At 39.1% G+C, this 26,071-nt stretch overlaps 1 protein-coding gene across 4 annotated transcripts in view; it reads right to left on the bottom strand.

Annotated features, from left to right (window-relative positions):
* LOC307010796 (gamma-aminobutyric acid receptor subunit pi) overlaps positions 1 to 26,071 on the bottom strand; it is a 75,966-nt gene that overhangs the window by 13,068 nt on the left and 36,827 nt on the right. For 2 of the 4 annotated variants that reach the window (XM_079635781.1, XM_079635782.1), the window contains exons 1-4: positions 15,361 to 15,611; positions 12,198 to 12,310; positions 3,637 to 3,704; positions 1,962 to 2,179 (exon numbers count right to left, since the gene is read on the bottom strand). In XM_079635781.1, coding sequence (XP_079491907.1) covers positions 1,962 to 2,179; positions 3,637 to 3,704; positions 12,198 to 12,310; positions 15,361 to 15,572 — 611 coding nt within the window. In that variant the 5' untranslated portion in view covers positions 15,573 to 15,611. Of the gene's footprint in view, positions 1 to 1,961; positions 2,180 to 3,636; positions 3,705 to 12,197; positions 12,311 to 15,360; positions 15,612 to 26,071 lie in introns of those variants that run through there. The other 2 variants (XM_079635783.1, XM_079635784.1) reach the window with 1 other exon arrangement.

The following is a 26,071-nucleotide window of genomic DNA, read 5'->3' as shown; positions in this document are numbered from 1 at the left end:
ACATTCACAAACATACATTAATGTTGTAAAAATGTATTGTTCACTCAATGTATTGATGTTAGATAAGGCATTAATGTTAATGAATGGTGTCTTAATGTAGTGTTACCAACTAAACAGGAGATAAAACGTGTTTTATTTGACTTAATTGACTGTCCTTTTATTTAATCCAAAACTGCGTTCATATTTAAAAGGCCTTTTAAACTAGATACAACGAACCGCACACGATACCACTTTAGGGGCCGTTCACATATCGCGTTTTATGCGCGTGCAAATTCAGTGAGAAGCACTTCAATGCATCTCAACAGGTCATGTGACAAAAACCAGCGGCCTTTCCGTAACAACATGGAAAGCTCGGCCGAACAGCTGATCATCGCTGTACAGGGCGGCTTTTATTTCTCATCTCAATGAATATATCTACTAGTAAAGCTAATGCAAGGGCGAGAAATCAATTAATTATTTGATGATACTTCCTCGTCATCATGGAGAGCGCAGTTTGCACGAGTTTGCACCGCTTTCTCCTCTCAACAAGCGCGTGCTTTCCCTTTGCGTCTGCCGTTGCTATGCAACCATGAACAGAGGCGCGCCTGGAAAACGAATTTGCACGCGCAAAAAACGCGCTATCATGTGAACGATTCATTCCTCCTTTCTTGTCAACAAGTGGATTCAGAGAAACCGCATTAGCAGCGCCGCCGGTCGCCGTGTCTCAGTGTGTTTATGGGGAAAATGTAGGCCTGTTATTAAATCGATCCTCTGAGTTACGGATCGATCTTTAGAAATTAATATGAAAATCGATTTAGAATTGGTGAATCGATTTTTTCAACACAGCACTATACACTATAGTCACTCAATTTTTATACTCTCTTTTTCAAAGTACTTACATTTTAATTATGTATTGGTATATGAAGACAGTTTAAGCCAATTTGAAAAAAAGTTATTTAGACAATTCTTACCTACCCATCCTTTAAGGAGATGCACTGAATGGTGAATAATAATTTTATTTTGATGCACATATTTGGATGCATATAATTAGCCTATGTGACAAAACAATTTGTTTTGGTTCAAATCAACAAGTAATCGTGATAATTAATCGTGATTATTATTATTATTATTATTATTATTATACATTTTATTTATAGGCGCCTTTCTTGACACTCAAGGTCACCTTACATCATCATCAACAACAATAACAAAATTTAAAAAACAATGAGATACAATACAATTAAAATATAGTGCAGTTGTGGTCAAAGGGAATAAGCTATTCTAAACAGATGAGTTTTGAGTTTGGATTTGAAAAGTGAGAGAGAATCAATATTACGGAGGTCCGGTGGAAGCGAATTCCAGAGCTGAGGAGCAGAGAAACTGAAAGCTCTACTCCCCATAGTAACAAGGCGGACACGGGGAACGGTGAAATGAATAAAAGAAGAGGATCTAAGAGTACGCGTGTGTGGGGGTATATGGAGGAGATCAAAAAGATATGAAGGGGCCAGATTATGAATGACTTTAAAAGTAAGGATAAGTATTTTGTAGTTGATACGATAAATAATAGGGAGCCAATGCAGCTGTTGTAAGATAGGAGTGATGTGATGAATAGAAGGGGTGCGAGTAATGATACGAGCAGCTGAGTTTTGGACCAGTTGAAGTTTATGAAGAGTTTTATGTGGGAGGCCAAACAAAAGGGAATTACAATAATCTAAACGGGAGGTGACTAAGCTAATCTAAACGGGAGGTGATTGTGATCACAATATTGATCAAAATAATCGTGATTATCATTTTGGCCATAATCGTGCAGCCCTATTGAACGCTACATCGAACATTTTTTATATCGTTACCGACAATGGTGTACCGTCGATAAATACCGACACCGTTTTATCGCGCAGCCCAAGCTCAAAGCGTCACATGATTAAAACTTCAGTATCGACTTGGGACTGAAGTTGACAACACCAGAGCAGATAAAGCCTCACCGGAGGGCATAGAGAACCGTTCCGTTGGGAAAGATCCGGATCAGTCGGTTCTCCACTGTGATGTCGTGGAGGAAGGACTTCTTGGAGTCCACTATAAAGGTGTCCGGGACCCACAGCAGCTCCACCAGACGCCCGTCCAGACTCAGACTCTTATTGCCCTCGAACACCAGCCTCTCGTCGGTCCAGCGCTGGCGCAGGAAGATGGTGGCCGTGTAATCCTGGAATCAAACACGCAATCCAACGCTTGTATAACGACAGCAGAGCGTCACCACAATACAAACATTTTCTGAACAGCCAATTAGAAACGGTGTGGGATCAAAAGTTTAATACTTGAGGTAAAGATTTTGAACAAACCCCTTAATTTTAAGAAATAATAATAACAAATGTTGATAAATGTTATATTATTATTATTAAACAAAAAATAATACTAAGAATTGTTTTGTCATTAAATATAATGGCATTAAAAAACATTAATAATAATAATACAATTTGTAAAAATTATAATTCATTATTAGTAGCATTATTCTTCTGTAATTTAAATAATAATACTAATAGTTTAAATATTATTTTGAATTAGTATTAGTATTATTATATTTAATAATAAACAAATAATAGTAATAATAAATAAATAATTTATTTTCCATTCTTTCTGTATCATTTTTATTATTAAAATATCAATAAAAATAATAATGTTGAATTATTATTATTATTATTTATATTAAACGAATAATAATAATAATAATAATACAAATACATTTTGTTATTTATTTTATTTTTATTATTGATGTCATTTGAAAATAGAAAAAATATATAAATTATTTTTAAATATTATTATTTATTAATAAATGTTAACATTTGTATAAATAGTATTTGTATTATTTGTATTATTGATGTCATTTGAAAATAGAAAAAATATATAAATTATTTGTAAATATTATTATTTATTAATAAATGTTAACATTTTTATAAATAGTATTTGTATTATTTGTATTGTTGATGTCATTTGAAAATAGAAAAAATATATAAATTATTTGTAAATATTATTATTTATTAATAAATGTTAACATTTTTATAAATAGTATTTGTATTATTTGTATTGTTGATGTCATTTGAAAATAGAAAAAATATATAAATTATTTTTAAATATTATTATTTATTAATAAATGTTAACATTTTTATAAATAGTATTTGTATTATTTGTATTGTTGATGTCATTTGAAAATAGAAAAAATATATAAATTATTTGTAAATATTATTATTTATTAATAAATGTTAAAATTTTTATAAATAGTATTTGTATTACATTTAATAATAAACAAATAATAGTAATAATAAATATTTGTAATAATCATTTATTTAATATCCATTATTGTTGTGAATTAAAAATTTAAATATCAATTATATTTTGCAAATTGTTTTAAAAATCATTATTTAATGTCCATTATTCATTATTATTAGTAGTAATATAATTGTTTTTATTTTTATTTTTTAAATGACTGTTGTTAATAATAATAATAATAATGATGTGTGGAATAAGACAAAAGTTGATTAGAATTTGAACAAACCCTTAACCTCAAGTATGTAATAAATAAATAAATAAATAAATAAATAAATAACTAAATAAATACTCAGGAGCACACAAGAATATTCAAGTTATAAGCACTGTTCCTCTCACCATGTTGATCTCTGAAATAGTGTCAATACTGGCGATGTCTAAACTCATGCCCACCGTGACAGGACCATCTAAACCACAGAGATGGAGAGAAGACGAGTAAATATCATGTGCATTTCAATAACTCATAATCATTCTGAGAACCGCAGTTAAAGATGGAAACCCTGGGAGCGAAACTCTCTCTGCTCATTAAAGCTGATCATGTGGAAAGCAAATATGCTTTACTTCTTCTGAAGTCTTTATATCAGCTCAACACAGTGAGTCAGAGAGGATTTAAATGAACCGTTTGGGGGACAAATGAACAAAAAAACAGCAATGTTTGCATAGGAACACGACAAGATTGTGAATATTTGCTGAGGCAATAATCAAAAAATGATTTCCTTACACTCCTGCTCTTTCTACGGCTGGATTTACACTTGGTTTATACAACTGTACTGGAGTTCTGTCTCATTAAACAGACCCTTTAATCCAAATGCATTCAAGTTTTACGCTTTACTAGTTCATGCATTGAGCTGAGTGAGTGGAGGCGGGGCTCATTTGCAAATTCATAGAACCCCGCATACTAAATGAGGCAAGGGTGTCGAGTTACATTCAAGATATTTTAAGGCATGAAGTTTTTTTTTTAAGGAAAAAACGCTTAAATATGTAATTTTGGTGATCAAAGATGAGTTTTAAGGGCTACAATTATTTACTTTTTTAAAGCATATTGTTTTAAATTGATGTTCCTGGTAATCTTGAATGAGAATAACTCCCTCTTGCAGAATCTCTTCGCTTCTCTGATGATGTGGGCGGGGCAACCTGTCACTCACGTGAGATCAGCCAATAGCAAACCACAACCAATCAATAAATTAGCCACAAACAAAATTAAGTGCAACTTCTGTTTAATGTCGACTTTAAGTTATAAGTTTGACAAGCTACACTTTTAAAATAGCTTCCTCAACACTGGCGGAGCAGAGAGTGAAGAAAGAGACCAGACGGATGGAGAACAACAGAAAAACATCAATAATTTACAACAGGAGACGAGGAGAAACACTGAGTTTATCTAACGAGTGTGTGTGTGTGTGTGTACGTGCAGGTCTTAAAGGGCCGGACCAGCAGCCTAATATTCTGTGTGATTACCGGTAATGTTAATGAAACAACAACAGAAAATAAACAATCGGCATAGATCTGACCAATTGTTGGTGTGTTTTGGAGGTAAAAACAAAAGAGCTGCTTTCACAAAACAGAATGTCTCGCAAGCCATTGAAATGAATGGGTCTCATAGCGCCGCGAATGCCGTGCCCTGTCTGAACGGCGCTTTCTCTCAGAGCGCGTCCAGCTCGTCACGATACGCCCGCAGCGAACGCGCATCACACAGCAACTGCAGGTTCTGATAAACACACATAACAGCAAACTATAGCCTACTTCTGCATAAGGTGTCGCCAGTATTTAGAAAAGTTCAAGCATAGGCTACAGATAGCTAACAGACTCGGGCTACAGGCTGAAATTTGTTTGACATTTCTATTGGTGAAAACAGCCATGCTAAAGCCTGCAGTGATGTTTTTCACTGATGTTATGGCAGTCCACTCGGCTTTTCGAGAATGTTACACTCCTGTTTGTAATTGTACATGAAGTTTCATGCCAATAAATCATCACAAATATTGTGCGTCTCAAGCGCCCTCTTTACGTTCGTCCTAATGCCTGTTAGTTGTCCGTGGATTGGCCTATATTTGGCGTTGAAAATGGAAACGTCTTTAGACATGGAAAATCGATTTACAATCGATTCAATGAACACTTATGTCTCGAAAATGGATTGATGGAAAGGATTTTTTCACAAAAGTGACAGCCCTAGTTGGAAAGCAAGGCAAGGCAAGGCAAGTTTATTTATATAGCACATTTCATACACAGTGGTAATTCAAAGTGCTTTACATAGAAGAAATAAAAATAAAAATAATTACATAGATAATAAAAGAAATAAGAATAATTAAAACAGTTTAGAAAATAAAATACGGTGCAAACAGTCGGACGAACAGTGGCACAGTGCTCATTCAGTAAATGCAAAGCTAAGCAGTGGTAATTCAAAGTGCTTTACATAGAAGAAATTAAAAAGAATCAAAAGAAATAAGAATAATTAAAACCGTGTCTGAGATGGAAGTGATTGAGCAGGTTTGCGGTGCCACTGGACCTACAATCCAGGGACGTCCTCTGCTGGGGTGGTGTCTCACACACACACACACACACACACACACACACACACACACACACACACACACACACACACCAGGGACGTCCTCTACTGGGGTGGTGTACCACACCAGTATTGCCCCACTGGGCCCCCACAGAGCACGTTTCACTTTTGCTGTTTTAAACAAACAGCGAACCTCTATACTCTCCATAGTATAGATAATCTTCACTCGCCTCGTCGGAGTGAAGCTCTCCCGTTCCCCTTCAAAATCTCTTCCAATCAGACAGCCCTGATAATTAATAATCACCCCTATCTGAGATGGAAGCGATTGAGCAGGTTTGCGGTGCCACTGGACCTAATCCAGGGACGTCCTCTGCTGGGGTGGTGTACCACACCAGTATTGCCCCACTGGGCCCCCACAGAGCACGTTTCACTTTTGCTGTTTTAAACAAACAGCGAACCTCTATACTCTCCATAGTATAATCTTCACTCGCCTCGTCGGAGTGAAGCTCTCCCGTTCCCCTTCAAAATCTCTTCCAATCAGACAGCCCTAAAAATTAATAAAATCTTCCTGAATCACAGTTTGGAAAATAAAAAAAATAAAATAAAATACAGTGCAAACAGTCGGACGTATTTTATATCGACCGGTAGCTATTATAGATCTTTCTTTTAAAAGGATCTTCTTACTTACATGCATCAACTTTCTTTTCTCTTTCAATCTTCTTACCATCTATCAACTTTCTATTCTCTTTCAATCTTCTTACCATCTATCAACTTTCTATTCTCTTTCAATCTTCTTACGACTTTCAATCTTCTTACCATCTATCAACTTTCTATTCTCTTTCAATCTTCTTACGACTTGCCATCTATCAACTTCCTTTTCTCTTTCAATCTTCTTTCGACTTCCCTGTATCAACTTTCTATTCTCTTTCATTTACTTGCACATTCTTTTCACTTTCCTTAGCCCAGCATTCACATTCTTAGCTCTTTCTCAGACTAAAACTTTAATATCGAACAGTGGCACAATGCTCATTCAGTAAATGCAAAGCTAAACAGATGTGTTTTGAGTCTGGATTTGAATGTGGCTACTGTATGAGCGCACCTGATCTCTTCTGGAAGCTGGTTCCAGCTGCGGCTGGCATAATAGCTAAAAGCGGACTCTCCTTGCTTTGAGTGAACCCTTGGTATTTCTAGTTGATGTGATCCTAATGATCTGAGTGATCTGTTTGGTTTATATTCAGTGAGCATATCTGCAATGTATTTAGGACCTAGGCCATTAAATGATTTATATACCAGTAATAATACTTTAAAATCAATCCTAAATGTGACTGGAAGCCAGTGTAAAGACCTGAGGACTGGTGTGATGTGTTCAAATTTTCTGGTTCTGCTTAGGATCCTGGCGGCAGCGTTCTGTACGAGCTGCAACTGTCTTATGGTCTTTTTGGGAAGGCCAGTAAGGAGTCCATTACAATAATCCACCCTGCTGGTGATGAAAGCATGCACAAGTTTTTCTAAGTCCTGACTGGAAACAAAGCATCTAATTCTTGCAATATTTTTCAGATGATAGTATGCTGATTTAGTTATTGCTTTGACATGACTACTGAAGCTAAGGTCTGACTCTAGAGACACACCAAGATTCCTGACTTGATTTTTAGTTGTTTGACCTCTAGAGTGAAGGTATGCGTTCACCTTGAGAACTTCATCTTTGTTTCCAAACGCAATGACTTCAGTTTTGTCTTTGTTTAACTGAAGAAAGTTTTGGCACATCCAGCTGTTTACTTCATCAATGCATTGGAACAGGGAGTCAATGGGGCTGTAATCGTTAGGCGATAGGGCTAAGTAGATCTGTGTGTCGTCTGCATAGCTGTGGTAAGAGATTTGGTTCTTTCTCATTATTTGGCTCATTGGAAGCATGTACAGGTTGAATAGGAGTGGCGCAAGAATTGAGCCTTGAGGAACTCCGCATGTCATGGATGTCCACTCAGACTTATGGTCTCCTATACTCACATAATAACCTCTCGCTTCTAAGTATGACCTGAACCATTTTAGGACTATCCCAGAAAGCCCCACCCAGTTTTCCAGCCTGTCAAGAAGTATGTTGTGATCGACAGTGTCAAAAGCAGCACTGAGGTCGAGTAGCACCAACACTGATAATTTGCCTGTATCAGTATTTAAGCGAATATCGTTAATTATCTTTATGAGCGCTGTCTCTGTGCTGTGATGCGATCGGAAACCAGATTGAAAATTGTCAAAGTATCCATTCGAGCTTAAGAATTTGTTCAGCTGATTGAAAACAACTTTTTCAATGATCTTGCCAATGAAAGGAAGATTTGAGATTGGTCTATAATTGCTTAATATAGTCTTATCAAGATTACTCTTTTTTAGGAGGGGTTTGACAACTGCAGTTTTCAGGGAGTTTGGAAAACTTCCAGAGAGAAGTGAGGCATTTACCACTTCTAGCAGATCTGCTTCTAAGCTGTTTAACACACTTTTGAAGAAAGATGTGGGAAGAGCGTCAAGGGCGCAGGTTGATGTTTTAAGGTGCTGTACGGTTTCTTCTAAAATTTTGCCATCAATTTCTTTGAAATCAGACATAGTAACTACTTTCTCAGGTTGTGGTCCGATCTGTCTGACCCCAGTGCAACTCAAGGATGTGCTGATCACCTTTCTGATATTATTGATTTTCTCAGAGAAGAAAGAAGCGAACTCACTGCACTTGCTGTCTGAGAGCATTTCACTGGGAATCTGGCTCGGGGGGTTTGTCAGTCTCTCTACAGTAGCAAAAAGAGTGCGTGTGTTGTTTAAGTTGCTGTTAATAATATTTGAGAAGAAAGTCTGTCTAGCTTTGCCTAATTCCATATTGAAAGCATGGATGGTGTCTTTGTAGATGTTATAGTGGACTACAAGTTTTGTCTTCCGCCACATGCGCTCTGCTTTTCTGCATTGTCTTTTCATATTTTGCACTGCTGTTGAGTTTCTCCAAGGTGCTTTTTGTCTACCACTCTTCCTGACTTTCACAGGAGCAATATCATCAATTACACTTTTAACTTTTGAGTTAAAAGAATCAAGGAGAAAATCAACAGAGTCAGCAGATATGCTTGGTGTTAAAGATATAGCCTTCATAAATAGTACACTAGTGTTCTCATTTAAGCATCTCTTCTTGACAGACACAGATCTAGCTTCAATGGCAGGAGAGATCAATATATCAAAGAAAATACAGAAATGATCAGACAGTGCTACATCCTTAATAACAATCGATGAAATGTTTAGACCCTTACTGATAAGTAAATCTAGAGTGTGTCCACGATTGTGTGTCGGTCCATGTACATGCTGAGTCAGATCAAAAGTTTTTAAAACAGTTTTGATTTCTTTTGCCATATTGTTTTCTGCATTGTCTATGTGGATGTTAAAATCTCCAGAAATAGCAAAACAGTCAAACTCTGAGGAAATGGTTGATAACAGTTCTGTAAAATCCTCAGAAAAGGCTGAAGAGTATTTTGGAGGCCTGTAAACAATTATAAGTAAAATGTGTGGAGCACCTTTTAACACAATACCCAGATATTCAAAAGACGGGTAATTACCAAATGATATTTGCTTACATTGATAGACATCTTTAAAAAGAGCAGCTACTCCCCCACCTCTCCTACCCGCTCTGCAGACACTCATAAAAGTAAAGTTAGGAGGGGATGTTTCATTGAGGACAGTTGCACTGCAGTTGTCTTCTAGCCAAGTTTCATTTAGAAACATAAAATCCAGGTTGTATGTGGTTATTAAGTCATTGACTAGAAGTGATTTGTTTTTAAGTGAGCAGATGTTTAAAAGTGCTAACTTGACAGTCTTACTTTTTGTACACACAGCAGTCTTAGTTTGGCGTGTAATAGGCACCAGATTAGATGGGTTTGCTGTGCGGCTTTTGAAGGCCTTAGACTTTCTATCATGTAATCGAACAGCAATAGAGAAAGATACAGGCACACAGGGTTCCCGCTTGTTCTGTAAACATTTGAGAAAGTTACTGTTATCATAGCGGGGACCCGGCACATATCAATGAGAGCTGGTATCAGTTGTTTTTAGTTCACCTCGAGCAGAAGGAGGAGGGTGTGAGCCCTGTCGTTGTGGCAGAGCCCGAAGAACTCTTGCAGGAGGAGGGGGAGGGCGAGCGGGGCCTGCAGGCTTTGGTGGTTTTAGGGCCTGCTGTTTTTTGGTTGATATCTGTGGGCTTGCAAAAGAGTGGGATAGTTTGGTTCCAGCATAGACCAGTTTTTCCATTTTCTCTGAGAAGCCCAGAAGTGGAGATGGTGGAGATAGAGATAGCGTGTCTGGTGAGAGGGGCTGTTGCTCTGGTGTTATCGGAGGCTGTAATATGCTGTCCTGGTTTCCCTGGCTGTTTTCCAGGAAGTCGTCCTTGGGTGCTGAATCTTGGAGCAGTTCTAGTATGTCACAGTCTATCTGTGGTGAGCTCTGTGGGCAGGGCTCAGCTGAGATTGTGTCCGTGAGCAGAAGTTGTTGTGGCTGAGTGGTGTTATCATTGTCCTTGTGTGACGTGTCAACCGCATGTCCATTCAGGTGCTGGAGTGAAGTCCTGTGGTCATTCATACTGTGTCCAGGTGTGTGTGTGCCATTCAGGTTGAGTGGATTGGCACACACTGCAGAAGGATGATTGAGGGAGAAGTAGATATTGTCCTTTAGCACTCTTGAACCAAGTTTGTTTGGGTGGAGGCCGTCCTGTTGGAACAGTTGCCTCTGACTCCAGAAAAGATTGAAGTTGTCAATGAAGTTCACTCCTTTTATATTGCAGGTTTTTTGGAGCCATGTATTAAGCCCAAGCAACCGTGAAAACCTGTTTGTTCCTCTTGCTGGGAGTGGTCCACTGATGAATGTTTGTACTTTCAGTCTTTTCAGTGTTTCAAACAGTTCATTGAAATCCTTCTTAAGGAGTTCTGACTGCTCTTTATGAATATCATTTTTCCCCACATGAATGATGAGTCGATTTGCAGTCTTATGTTTCATCAGAATGTTCTCAAGTTCCCTGTTTACATCAGAAATTGTTGCTTGTGGAAGGCAGCACGTAGTTGTATCCCTGCTACTAGTGTGTCGGATAATGGAGTCACCCAGTATCAGAGTCGTGTGCTCGGCTGGGCTCTGAGCTGAGTGCCGCTGTCTGCTCGACCTTGAGTGCAAGTTAGCATTAGTGTTAGCTACTGGCTTATTCAGTCTGTGTTTGATCACATTCATCACGTTTGGAGATTCCTCATTTACATTCATTAATACTTCAAATCTATTCTCAAGATGTATAGGCGGTGGTAGGAGACCAGTGTTTGCAATCCTTGTCAGAGCCGTGTCTGGGGTAGAGGATGCTACTGCGGCAATATGTGATACTCGTGACAATCTGATGTCTCGAGTGCCTTTGGGTCTCGCTCCCTGTGTGTGCCATCGATTTGTAAGTCGATCGGCTTGTTTCTCTACACTCAGTATGGCCTGTGGAGGAGCAGTAGATTCATGAAACTCACCAGCTGTATGCTGAGGGCGTCCATGGCGGAGCTCTGTTGTGTGTTCCGTCTGGTTTGGTGGTCCCGCAAATAACTTTGTTTCAAGAACTGCAATCCTTTGTAAAAGTCTGTGGCAATTGCTGCAGCAAGTAGATTCCAGAAGAGGCATTTTCTCTTATCCTTATGCAGTTGTGTTTTCTCTTCCCCGGAATGTAAACTTTCAGTGGGAGGCTGGTCGAATAAAATAATTCAGCTTTTTTGTTGTAATCCAAGCGTTTGAGCACTGTGCTGATTTGCTGGAGTTGAAATTAGTTGATAAAAGAAGATAAAATATAAAAATATAAAAAATATAAAAGCGATAGAGCAAAGCGCGGAGCAGTAAGCAAAAGCGTCCGAACAGTAGCTGAGCAGGAAGTAGAAGTAGAAAGCATCTTTTTCAGCGATTTTTTTTGGGATCATATCAGTGAACACCCCTGACCACTCGGTGAGTTTCACGTCTTTGTAAACGAAAGTTTAATGTGTTTTTAGGAAGGAATCTTCCAGTGCACATAGACAACCATTGGGGGGGGAGCATGTGTCCAAAGTTTAATCTTAACCGTTCTATTTCATCAGATACGATCTGTAAACAGGGCTTTAAGTGTAAAATACTGAACTTCTCCTTTAAAATAAACAGTATTCTTCAGTCAGGTTAACTACTGAGAAGGTTAGCTAATGCATGTTGTTATGCATGTATAACCACACTTCTCCTAAGTGTCTTTCTGACTGATGATGCTGTGGCTTATTCACATTTATAATTCACATTTGAATCAGTAATATAATGGAGCATCAATCAATCTGTTTTCAAACGAGCATGTGAGGGAGTAAAGCGCCTACACACACTGTACACATGCATTAAACATTCACCACGTCCTTACTGTCAAAGAAAGGCCGGAGGTATTTGTTGTATCCCTTCATCAGCTTCTGGATGGTCGGAGGAAGAATCTCTCCATCCTTCACTTCGGCGCTGAGCAGAGAGTTTTCCAAAAGCCTGTGTGTGGGAAAAACAGAGGACAGAGAAAGTTTTCACCAAATGCTCGCGTCTCATTATTTCGGGGTGAAACGCTGATAAACAATTTGTTTTGGTGTAAACATCGGAAGCCCACACTGATAAGAGTGTTCGCAGATCCCAGCAAACGTTCCCTGGTGATATTCTGCAGTTCCAGAAAACAACTCCGCCGCTGACCAGGAGAAACCGAGTCTAAAGACAGCGGCGCCGCGCGTTAGTCAGATGATATTTTAAGGGCGCGTGCTTGGCCATTATGTAGCGCGTGAACAACACACACACTTTGATTCTCTAATATAAACAGACACAACAGTTTTCATTTTTGCAAATCATACATTATTACAAGGAAAAATATGAACACACGAGGGAAATCATTGTTGTGTCCGTGAAGATGTGAAAAAATAGGCATAAATATAGATTACACATTTACCCAAATTATTATACGCCTGTTTAACCGAAGCTAATGTGTGTGTTTCTCCATCATCCTCATACAATGTCACTTCTCTGTGTTTTACGGCCCTGACGAGAACGTCGGTCTCCTCGGCTGTGAACCGCTCCTGGCGTGCGCCGGCAAACCCGCCGTTATAATAGCGATCCGCCGTTATAATAGCGATCCGCCGTGGAACAAGCGCGCCGGCTCTTAAAGGGAATGTGAGAGGACGCTCTGATTGGTTTATTTCACGTTACGCCCAAACCACACCTATGAGTAATAAAGCGACTTCAGACCAACACATGTTAGATTTGCGTCGGGCGCAAGAGTCGTTTATCCCGCCGGTATAATAGCAACAGTGGGATCCGCCCACAGAGTTACTTGCGTTACGTGTTTGATACTTGCGTTTCAGAGCGTTACTATAGGGCCCAGAGAGGAAAAAGAGAGGGGAAAAAATGCACTCATAATGGGATTACTTTGATCCGTTAGTGTGGAAGACCATCAGCACTCGGATTTCATCACGTTTGGCTTTTGCACAGAACGGCAAAATATACCAATGCACGAAAGATGCGTGTGTGTGTGTGTGTGTGTGTGTGTGTGTGTGTGTGTGACATGTACAGTAAATACAGGACGGATGAGCACGGTAAAAACGGACAGTAAAAAAATAGAAATTATATAACTGAACATCAGTTTCATGCATGTTACATAATCAGATAATTAATTTGGTTTTTATTTGAACTAGTTCATTTAAAATTGTCAAGGCTTCCAAAGGAAAAATATCGAATTGCAATTTAAAATGCGATTAATTTTTTTGTTGTTGCTTGTATTTAGGGCTGCATAATTTGGCTAATATTTTGTGTTTATATATCAATATGGCTATAAAATATTAATAACAACTATTATTATTACTAAAAAACAAGTAAATAATACATATTACTATTGTAATATTTCACTGTAAAATAATATTTTATAGTCATTATAATTTTTTTATGGTGGTCCTAATTTCTTCATTTTAAAACGTTAAACCATCAAACTTATATTTTGGCAGAAAAATAAATGTTGATAAGCACGTTTGCAAATGTATTTAATCATATTGCAGGCATTGAGATTTGATAAATGCCATATTGGTTATATTTCAGTTAAAGGTAGGGTAGGTCAGAATTGTCTAAAAAAAACTTTTATTCAAATTTGTTTAAACTGTCTTTATATACCAATGCATAATTAAAATGCAAGTACTCTGAAATAGAGAGTATAAAAAACCGAGTGACTCTAGTGTATTTAATCTTCAATAAACACAGCTCATTAATTCCATTCACTCCCGCCTAAAAACGGGTGCGCGACTGCGCGTACGTGGGCAGAGCCAATAATAGCGGCGGTAGTCATGGCGACGGAGAGTGACAGTCGCGCAAGCCAATCCTGTGATTCGTCCCGAATGGAAATAATGAGCTGTGTTTAATGAAGATTAAACGGTCTAGAGTCACTCGATTTTTATACTCTTTTTATCAGAGTACTTACATTTTAATTATGCATTGATATATATAGAAAGTTTAATCAAATTTGGTAAAAAGTTTTTATATAAATCCTACCTACCCTACCTTTAATCATGCAGCTCAACTATAGACATCTATGGACACTTGTTTCTGCCACAGAATAAATAAATTTAATATATATTAGTAATTACAACTTTTTATCTCGCAAGATATAAAGTCGCACTTGGGAGTTATAAAATCAGAATTGCGAAATGTAATATGGACTTTCTGTAAAGCTTCTTTGAAACGATGTGTATTGTGAAAAGCGCTATACAAATAAATGTGACTTGAATTGAATATTGCGGGTCAAAATTTTGTGATATGAAGTTGTAATTGCGTGATAGTCAGAATTGCGAGAAATAAACTTGTAATTCTGACTCTCAGAATTGCGTTTAAATCTTGCAATTCTGACTTTATAACATGAAATTGTGAGATATAGTCAGAATTGCAAGATATATAGTCACAATTGTGTGTTGTAAAGTCAGAATTGTGAGATATAGTCTTTTTTTCCTCAGTATTGGACTTTATAACTCGCAACTCTGAGAAAAGATTTCAGAATTGCAGTTTACTTCTCACAATTATGATCTTATATCTCACAATTCTGACTTTATAACACACAATTCTGAGATAAAAAGTCGCAATTATCTTTTAAAATGTTTTATTCTGTGGCGGAAACATGTCCCTAAACTAATATTTTAAGTCTCTGTTTCAACAACAACAAAAAAACTCCAAATGATGGTGTCGACGCCTCAAATCCTGAGGAATAAAGAGAAATAATTCAGATGTAAATGTTTCAGAGCGTTTGAGGAAACGGGCCACTCACTGAAATCAAACATTTATATTTATTCCAAGATCAAAACATCTCAACATCACAGCCGCTTACTGTACTGTTAACAACCACCTCATTAGTGTCTATATATACTTTTTCTAAAAATAAATTTTCGGACAAACATCTGAGAAACTCCATTAGTGTGTGCTGAGCTATAAACGCACAACATCTGAGTTTCCAGCTGTGCAACTAAACACACACACACAATACAACATCAACCCTGGTTTCCTCTCAAATGTTCCTCCACCTTGTTAGGTTTTGCAGAGGTCGTGTGAGGCGAGCTTCCCTGCGAGGAACGCCAGACAGAGGATCACATCGCCTACGTTTACATGCAACCAGATAATCTGATTGACGGCTCAAGCCTTCATGTAAACACCTCGATCTGAGCTCGATCAGAATGAGATTTCGATCAGATTGAAAGGGGTGTTTATTGCTTGTGTAATCCGATCCAGAGAACATGTAAACACTTGATCAGATAGAGACAGAGCGTAAAGCTACGTTCACACTACAAGCGGCTGTCGCTGCTGGTCGCCAGTGGCTGGCGGTGCGGTCGCTAGTGGGCGTTCCCGCTACTGGTTGCCTAGTAATGTTTGTGAGTGACATTCACTGCCTCTCTCCACATTTATGTCCTTAAACACTCGTTTTTTGGGGTCGACAGCTTATAACAACTTATGTCTGGGTTTCTTAGCTTGTTTGCTGGACACCTCGGCACACTGCAGCTTTTAGCCATTTTTCTGTCTTTAGTTAGAAGCAAGAAATGACGAGGAGGCAGCCTCTCACAATGCAGAGTCAATGGAGACGGTTGGATTGTTTTCCCCCCCGGTGTGGGCGTGGCTTAAATACGCTCCGTCTCTATAGAAACCCGAAACTGAAAGGACTGCGCATGTGCGATGGCGTAGAAACCGCGTGATGACGTGTGACGCGCTGAAGAGCTGTTCTCCTGATCAATAAAGAGTCGTATAAATTAGTTTCCCGTCTCTCTATAATCCTCTTTCTCTGTGTGTGTGTGTGTGTGTGTGTGTGTGTGTGTGTGTGTGTGTGTGTGTGTGTGTGTGTGTGTGTGTGTGTGTGAGTGTGTGTGTGTGTGTGTGTGTGTGAGTGAAGTGGAGCGGGACCACGGCCAGCCAGTGCTGGCTTCAGACTCTCATCCACACACGACGGGTTTTGGGCAGTTTTACTGCGTGATCAATATTAGCAGCGGCTCAACGGTTCATGTGCTCATTGTCTCCAAATTATGAACAGAAATGGATAAATATTAAGTCTGCTATTTAAAACAAATAAAGAACCAATATAGGAGAATTGTTATTATGCGCAAACAACGTGAAACTCCGTATATTCGCGCATGTCAAAAATTCTATCCCGATTTAAAGCTTGTGACATATAAACACACACATCAAGCCGATCACTTGTTCAGCGTTCATGTAAACACTACATTCAGATTCATCAGTCATAATTACAGTTTTTTTCAGTCGCTAACAAGCGTTTGTCCAGCCAGTTGTCACATTTTCAAAACTCTAAACACAATTAGCACAGCATCGGTCTTTTGTGGCCATACCATTCACACATTTCATGTCGTTTTCAAACAATATGCAGTCAGTGAACACATTTCCATAATGCTTACATTTTCTTAACAGACAAGCTATACCTCCCAACAAAACTATGGATTGTTTTTGTAGTATTTACGAATGTTAACACACAACATCCCACAATAGCAAAAACAATATTCCAAACCTTAGATACAGTATAAAAACCTCTGCTTCTGCAATGATCAGTTCAAAAACAATATATCTCAGCTGATAACAAACAAACAATTGAATAATTGACACAGAGCTTATTTATGTTGGGTAAATTGGGCCAACCACAGCTGATTCCAGTCTGGCTTAGACTGGCTTAGAGTGGCAGGGGTTATTTTTTTCTATTACATTGACACTTATACAGTAAAAGAAGGACTGTGAGGAGTGATGTGTTTGGAAACAGAAACAGAAAAAGACAAACACTGTAATGTCTGGAAGAGGAAGAGTAAGAGCAAGGGGCCCAGTGAGAAGAGCAGGCCCAGTGAGAGATGCAGTGAGAGGTGCAGGAGCAGTGAGCCAGTGGACCCTATAATGCCGAGCGCATCCTTGCCTTTCTCAATGATCTCCACCAGCGCCTGGGTCCAGAGCAGGATCAGGAGGGTGAAAACATGAGGACCTTTGTAATTACCTGGGACAATGTGGCTTTCCATCATTCGCAAGCAATAACAACATGGTTTGAAGTCCACCCAAGACTGGTAAGTCTCTTCCTTCCACCCTATTCACCTTTCCTCAACCCCAGAGAGGAGTTATTTTCTGCATGGAGGTGGACGGTTTATGACCATCAACCGCATGACCAGATGTCCCTCCTTGAAGCCATGGATGCTGGTGCAGGGACATCACAGTTCATGATTGCCAAGGGTGGATCCAACATACCAAGTGGTTTTATCCCAGGTGCATCGCCTTGGATAATATCAGATGTGATGTTGATGAAAACATGTGGCCTAACCCTGAAGATCGCAGAGACTAGATACAGTAATTTTGTGCTTTTTGCTGTTGTTTTTTTTTTTTTGTTCAGAATGCTCTTATGTGTTTCATGGATATTTTGTTCACTGTAAGCAATACTGTAAAACTTTTTCTGTTCTATCATACCGTGTTTCTACTGTACCTCCTGTAGTAAAGAGTAAAAGGAAAAAAACTGATTTGCTTTTTACTGGAATGCTTTTGAATGAGAACATTACTGTACATGTGGACATGTGGACATACAGTTCCCAACCAAGACATTTAGTTTAAAAACGGTGGAATACCTGTAAAACTGAAACATAAAAGTCTATGCAGTTTTTGTAATGTCAAGAATAGCCAGTATTCTGAAACCTGGTGTACTTTGATTGACTGCATGTACCTTGTGAAAAGAAATCAAGTGTTATTCTTTGACAGAATAATTTCATTTTGAGTCAGATTTCCAGTGTTTTGGTAAAGTTAGTGTGTGCAGAGAAAGATGTGTTCTATTTTGAAATGAAGAGTTAGTATATATTTAACAAAATGTGTTTTTGAGAAGAAAATTAACCATTTGGCCAATTGTGTTTTGTAGGTGTGAGTCTGTGTTAAGAGTTTAGAAAAAATATCTGAAGTATGGGTAAGCGCTTGTTAGCGATTGAAAAAAACTGTAATTCAGTCCGATTGAAACAAAAGTTGTGCATGTAAACGTAGCCGGTGACCGAGCCATGGACTGCTCTCTCTCTCTCTGTGTGTGTGTGTGTGTGTGTGTGTGTGTGTGTGTGTGTGTGTGTGTGTGTGTGTGTGTGTGTAAATGAGTGGCAGCAGATGCGGAGTGTTTTATTAGACGAGCGTTTGTTGTTCTGCCAGGCCTGTGGGGTCGTGTGTGTGTGTGTGTGTGTGTGTGTGTGTGTGTGTGTGTGTGTGTGTGTGTGTGTGTGTGTGTGTGTGTGTGTTGTTTGGCTTTGACTTCACACACTAGAAATCCTAACATGACCTTCAGTTTCCTCATATCAGGGTGAATCTCACAGGTCACAATTCACTCCAAAATCAAAGAGCAAAACATATTAATAATATAACTAATGATGGTCACACTTTAGATCAGGGTCCAATTCTCACTATTAACTACGACTTTTGCCTCAAACTAATCTAATAACTGCTCATTAATAGTAAGGTATTAATTATGAATGGTTAAATTAAGGGATGGTCATGCAAAATAAGACATTAATATGTTCTTTATACACTAAAAAATGCTGGGTTGTTTCAACCCAATTTTGGGTAAAATATGGACAAACCCAGCCGTTGGGTTAAATTTTTACATTACATTTTTAACCCAACATTTGGGTTTGTCCATATTTTACCCAAAATTGGGTTGAAACAACCCAGCATTTTTTAGAGTGTAAGTACTAATAAACAGCCAATATCCTAGTAATATGCATACTAATCAGCAATTAATTAATAGTGAGAATTGGACCATAAAGTTTTACTGAAATTATATTTATTTATTTTTTAGAAAGAAAAAGAAAACAAAGCCTATTTCAGCATTTTCTTTTGCATTACTTTCTTTATAAATCAGTTCTCAACAATGATTCTACTTTAATCGTTTTTTTTATTATTTATTTTTATTAAATTAGCATAAATCATATTTTCCCAGGATCTAAAAATACTTGATAGTTTAACTAATACTTTATAATTACAGTAGTGAGCATGATGTTTTTGGCATTACAATGATGAGGGGGAATATGCTAACATTTCAGAAAATGCTCTTATAAACAAAACAACTCATGCACAAAGTGCTTTTGATTTTGGATAAAACGTGAGCCAGATTTTTGTGACAGGTTTGATAAGATTCACACATTAAAAACAGCAGCACTACTAAATGAAAATTTGACAGCCCTTGTGTTTTCTTAATGATTAGTTTGAGAGAACCGAGGGATGCGACAGAGAAGCGGTCGATAAATCCAATCATGAAAGCAGCATTTGGGATCGGACTGGAAGTCATGCAGCTTATCAGCTCATATCTGTCAGGATGATGGGATTAATGTGAGATTGACAGCACCTCATCAGGTCACTTTCAGATGGATTTGGGAAGGATCCATCCGCAAATAGGATTAATTTCTCCAGAACCCGTGGGAATGATCTGGCAGATGCCATTAAGGCGAGACACTACAGGTGAATAGGGTAAATGTTTTAACTAGCAGATATCACCATGAAACTTTCCCAGTTGATTCCCTACATTATGATGAGAAAAAAATGTATTACAAGTTTTCTGTAATTGAATGTTTAAATATGCAAATTAGACAATATCTAGGTAAATATGCGCTAATTTGCATATATATAAAAAAAATGAAATCTTAGTATGGGATAAAACCAGGTTCAAAATTATTTTTTAATTGTGTTCACATATTAGATGGGAAAAAAATGACCGAGGGATTTATGGATATCTACTTTTGTTATCCTGTCAATCAGAATATACTGTCAATAGCCAGATTTTCTACATGGTTTTTGGAATAAAATGTTATATAAATCAGGCTATGAATAATATATTTACAAATCCCTCAGTAAATGTCTTCATAATATAACTAGGTACAAGACTGGAAGGTTTGGTGTATATCGGTGCGATTGAAGAGGATATTTCAGACTTGGAGAATGAGAGAGAAGTCATTTTGAGAAAACGGGCTTTAAAGATTTATCATCAGCCAATGAGATTGCGCATTCAGCCCTTTTACTTTTACGATTGGTTGCTGATGAAAAGGAAATGACCATATTTGGATCCGACAGCATTGTACAGGAGAGAGAGAGCTTTCTAACGGTGTGTGTGATGACAGGGAGCAGACTTGATTTATAACGCCAACTTTTGTTGAATTTATGAGAAATCTACAGACGCAAATAGACAAAGTTAGTAAAATAAAGACCTAAATGTGTATTTTGGACTTTTTTCACCACAAGTCTGAAAGAAGACATGTTATTGAAGACAAATAGGCCAAAATCTCAAAATTGAGCAGTGAAAAAAAAAAAGTTTTTGCCTGCCGTGTCTCGCCTTAATGGAAAATATACATTTTTGACCTTGCAACACACGTGCCTTACACACTTTACTGACCTCAACATGAAAAGGGCAATGTGTAATTTCTCTGTATGTTAATTAAAACACTTCCTCTATGTTTAATGTTCAGTTTGACTTCCTGAAGAGTGAAATACGGTGAACATTTCAGGAAATGTATTTGAAGGAAGAATGCATTGATTCTCCACATCTGACTTAAATCTCCATGCAAAACAGAGCAACTTTCTCCGCACATCATTCGCCTCTTTCATCATTCCTGGTCCTCGTAGTTTCTCTTGATCTTCGAGGTGCTGAGGAGGTCACGAGCATCAGCGCCGACACACTGACAACCCTTTAAACACACCGGAGACAGCCACACACACACTTTCACACGCAGAAACATCAAAAAACATACAAAAAAATGTTTCACTCAATAAATTTCACAAACAGTTACAAAGAGATGGCGAGAAACATTCAATTAAACATTAATTTTTGAAGTAGAAAAATGTAAATAGTATTTTTTTGTAAAACATACTCTTTTATTTACCTTCGAAAAATTATTTTTACTGCACAGTTATGCAAATATTTATTTGGTAAATTTGTGTATGTATATATTTAATAATTTTTTGAATTATGACTTATATTTGGAGTGTATTTTTTGATGTTTTTTCTTATATGCGAAATGTATTGTGTGTACATGTTTATTTATATTTATATGTACACACTTAAGGTAGAAGTATTACTTGTTTTTACGATAAACTTAAATATATTTGTATTGGAAGTATAATGGTTAGCGTGATTTATTTAGTAGTAGTAAAAAACATCTAAACAAAAATAAATAATATAAATAATACCTATAAATGCATAAGGGATGTTCATTTTTCCCAAATTCCCATGATCGATCGTCGTTTAAATTAACGATCAATTAATAGATTAATCGTTAGCCGTAATACTGCAATATGCGTCAACAGCGTGACAGGGTCGGCAAATCCTGCTCAAAATGAATGAGAATGGTTTTTAATCTAAATAAAGGGCTAGTAGGATAGTAAAATGTTTCGATGTGATTGATCATTTCATTAAATTAATGATTTAATAATCAAATATAATGACTACTACTAATATAGCGCGTCACCAGCGCCGCCTCAGATGCAGTGTGACTGTGGACGAGCTCTCGCTGAACACCGCACTGAACACGGCAACTAAACCCAATGCATTCACAACGGTTTAATACAACAGTGTCCTCATGTTGTGTAATATGTCAGTCCCAAATTATTCATCGTTATTATTAGTCGTGCATTTCTGCTTGAGCTGCGCGCGCTGAATGAAGGCTACCGTTAATCTGGAGCACTTAGTTTGCTTTGCTTTTGCTTTGCTATGTGAGAGTAATCAGATCTGTTCAAATAAACATAATTGTACAAATTATTTCTGCACAAAATGACGCGAATGCACAAGTGAACTTGAACGAAGTTACCATTCATTCAGAATGACTCTTGTTGTGGACGCAATAGTCATTATTAGTCGTGCAGTGCCGTTTGAGCTGCGCGCTGAAGCTGATCACGCTTTACTACAGCGTTAATTCAAGGGGTACAAATGCATCCAAGATAACTCCGATATAGATAAGCATACACAAAATAAACACAATATTACAACTTTGCACAAAACAAAAGGCTGCGAATGAACACGCAAACAAAACGCGCTCGCTTTGTTTCGCGGTTGAGCAGCGAACCTGCTTAATCCATGATCGAGAAGTTGTATCGATTAAATGTATTATCGACAATCGATCGCCGATTAATCGTTAACACCCCATAAAATGCATAAAAAAAATCAGGTGCATAATCTATACATGATGTGATATCGACAATGTTTTCTCTTCACACTTTTTAAACTATCGCGTTTCTCGTGAACATGTGAAAGTCTGTATATTTTTATTTTTGCAAAGGTCCCTTTAGGGGCTCCGTACTTTTCTGACATACTCCAGTTTTTTAAAAACATGATTTAAATTGTTCCACAGAGAATACTCTTCAGAATTATGTAAAAAAACGAGTTAGATGTTACACAAGCATGATTAAATCTGGCATATCTGACAGCGTACATTAGAATAAAGCTGTTATAGGTCTCACACACACACACACACACACACACACACACACACACACACACACACACACACAAAAAAGCGTTTTCTCTCCTCTTCCTCTCATCATTCATTCGATTCACCAGCGAAGCGCAGGACAACCTCCATCTGGGTTTCATTGTTCTCAGCAGATTTTCTTCCATGAAGACGACATTTCAGGATTTACTGCGCCATCCTCTCTCTCTCACACACACACACACACACACACACACACTCGTCCCTGTCCGTGTGCCACGACTCCTGTGGCTCTGAGCTGTTGCATGTTCCCGAGGTCATGGACCGATGAGGCTCTTCTCTCGTGTTCAGGGTTTGAGCCGTGAGATGCGATTTGATGAGAACATCTAATCAATGTATTCCTGAAGATTCATCAAACCAGCAGTTAATGCTTCAATTCCACACACACACACACACACACACACACACACACACACACACACACACACACACACACACACACACACACACACACACACACACACACACACACACGAGTGTTATTATTCCGCCACGATATAATATTTTGTAATGCTCTTCTTGTCTTTTTGCCTTTTGTGAAGCACTTTGTGCTGAGAAGCTTTAAAAGTGCTATATAAATAAAGTTATTATTATTATATTACAGGCTCCTTAGTCATAAAACAGCCATTATTATTACATCTCTTTAAGGTGGTGTATAATTTCATATTAATCATTGCTGACCTTGAGGAGCTCTTGACCTCAATCGCTCTTTAGTTTTGCTGTAATCGTTTTTTTAATGGCAAAAAATGCATTTCTTACTTAGTATTTTTGTCTTGTTTCCAGTCCAAATATATATAACTAGATGAGTAAAATGACATGACATCTTTTTTTCTTTTTTTTTTCAGAAAATATTTTTTTTAGATTTAGCTTAGAACAAGCCAAAATATCCACCAATGGGGTAAAAAAAAAAAACCTTAATTCAAATGGAAAACAAGATTCTTTTAAGCAAAAACTCAATTTAGTTTTTGATCAGAAAACAAGACATAATTTCTTAAGTAATTTAACTTATCTAGTAAATGCTTCTTGATGTAAGAATTTTTCAATATGGAAACAATATGGACTGGAAACAAGACAAAAATACTAATTAAGAAAATATTTTTTTATATTCACACACACACACACTAGTTCCATAGAGGAACACATTTTCTTTTTCCTGAAAATGCCAGTTGTGACAATCAGCGGCTGGAGTGCCCGCATGAGCCACTGGAGGGCACTCTCTTCCTGTGTTATTTTCCACCATGGACTCATTATTGTTTAATTATGTTCAGTTGTGTTTGATTACCTGTGATTGAGTTCCTTATTTAAACCTGAGTTTTCCCTGTGTCCTTTGCGAAGTCTTGTTACACTATAAGCGTACATCTCTGAGCATTATTCCTTGTTTTAGTATTCCGTGTTTCCCTGGACTCTTGACCCTTGCCTGTTATCTGGACCGTTTATGAACCTGTGCTGCCTGCCTCGACCTAAGCCTGTTTTGACCACGAGTTACCGGATTGCCCTTCGTTGAACTGTCTGCCTGAGTGTACGTTATGTCTGCTTCAACTGCTTGTGTGTCAAGTTTAAATAAAGTGCTGCACATGGATCCGACCGCCTCATTCCGTACGTTACAGAAGACTTCGCCAAACGAGGATCCAGCAGTCTTTCAGCATCTATCCACCGTGATCAAGACCCAAGCTTCCATGCTAGCCTCTCATCGGTTACAGCTGACGAGACTTACATCTCTCCTCGAGGAACTAGCAAGCTCAACGCAATCCTTGTCTCCGCAGAGCTCAAGCACAGCCGCTAATCAAGCCCAAGCTCCCGCTGCACCTGTTCCATTGCAACCCAGTGTGAGTACTGCATCTAGCTATCCTTGTATGTCCCTTCCTGAAAAGTTTAATGGCTCACCTGGGGCGTGTGAAGGATTTCTTCAGCAGTGCAGCTTGTATATTAATCATCAGCCTCAGGTTTACACCTCGGATTACGACCGTGTTTCCTTCATCTGCTCACTGCTCACTGGAAAGGCTCTGGAGTGGGCAGGCGCGTTCTGGGAACCAGGTCGAATTTCGTTCCCCTCTTATGCCGTTTTTGTCGCCCGATTCAGAGAGGCTTTTGAACTCCCCGCAGGAGAGGAGGATCCCGAGGAACTGCTCTTGTCCCTGCGCCGGGGAGGTTCGTATGCGGCGGATTTCTCTCTCTCATTCCGCACGCCACTGAAGACTCATATCGCTAAACTGTTTGATCCTCCCTTGATAACCGTCAGAGGGGCTTTCAAATATACCGTTTCTGCCAAACCCACTCATCGTGTTGGATCCCGCGAGCCCGGATTCCACACTGGTCCTGTTGAGTCTGCTAATCCAGAGACAGCGGAGGTTTCGCCAGCCAAACCGGAGTTTGAGCGCGTGCCAGCCGACTCGAAAGAGTCAACTGAGTCAACTGAGTCAACTGCATCCTGTGAGTCAACTGAGTCAACTGCATCCTGTGAGTCAACTGAGTCAACTGCATCCTGTGAGTCAACTGAGTCAAGTGCATCCTGTGAGTCAACTGAGTCAAGTGCATCCTGTGAGTCAACTGAGTCAAGTGCATCCTGTGAGTCAACTGAGTCAAGTGCATCCTGTGAGTCAACTGAGTCAAGTGCATCCTGTGAGTCAACTGAGTCAAGTGCATCCTGTAATGAATCAAGCCCAGTGAAGCGCCGTCGCAGGAGAAGGAGGACTCGTTGGGCTCGCCAGGCTCCGGAGGGCGTTCCCAGACTCCTCGCCCTGCCGGCCCCGCCTCTGCGCCTCGCCCTGCCGGCCCCGCCTCTGCGCCTCGCCCTGCCGGCCCCGCCTCTGCGCCTCGCCCTGCCGGCCCCGCCTCTGCGCCTCGCCCTGCCGGCCCCGCCTCTGCGCCTCGCCCTGCCGGCCCCGCCTCTGCGCCTCGCCTTGCCGGCTCCGCCTCTTCGCCTCGTGTTACCTGCGCCTCTTCCTGTGGTGGTTTCCAGCCTGGAGGCTTTAGCCGTAGATTTCCCCAAGTATTTTTTTTGGGGGGGGGGGGGCGTAGGTACCCTGTGAGGGCCATGGAGGCGACGCCTACATGGACCTTTGCACGTCCACCTTCGCCTGAGTTCATGTCACTGGTCCTGTCCAGCCCTGTGCTCCCCACGCCCTGGTCCCCTGTTAAGTGTGCTCTGCCCTGGTCCCCTGTTAAGTGTGCTCTGCCCTGGTCCTGTGTCAAGTGTGCTCCACCCTGGCTCCCTTCTGAGTGTGCTCCGCCCTGGTCGCCCACGCTCCATGGTCCAGGCCCG

This window comes from Phoxinus phoxinus (assembly GCF_949152265.1).
Source record: "Phoxinus phoxinus genome assembly, chromosome: 14".
In the NCBI taxonomy this organism is placed as follows: Eukaryota; Metazoa; Chordata; class Actinopteri; order Cypriniformes; family Leuciscidae; genus Phoxinus; species Phoxinus phoxinus.
Note: the sequence above shows the minus strand (reverse complement) of the source record. Positions and strands in the feature narration are given on the sequence as shown.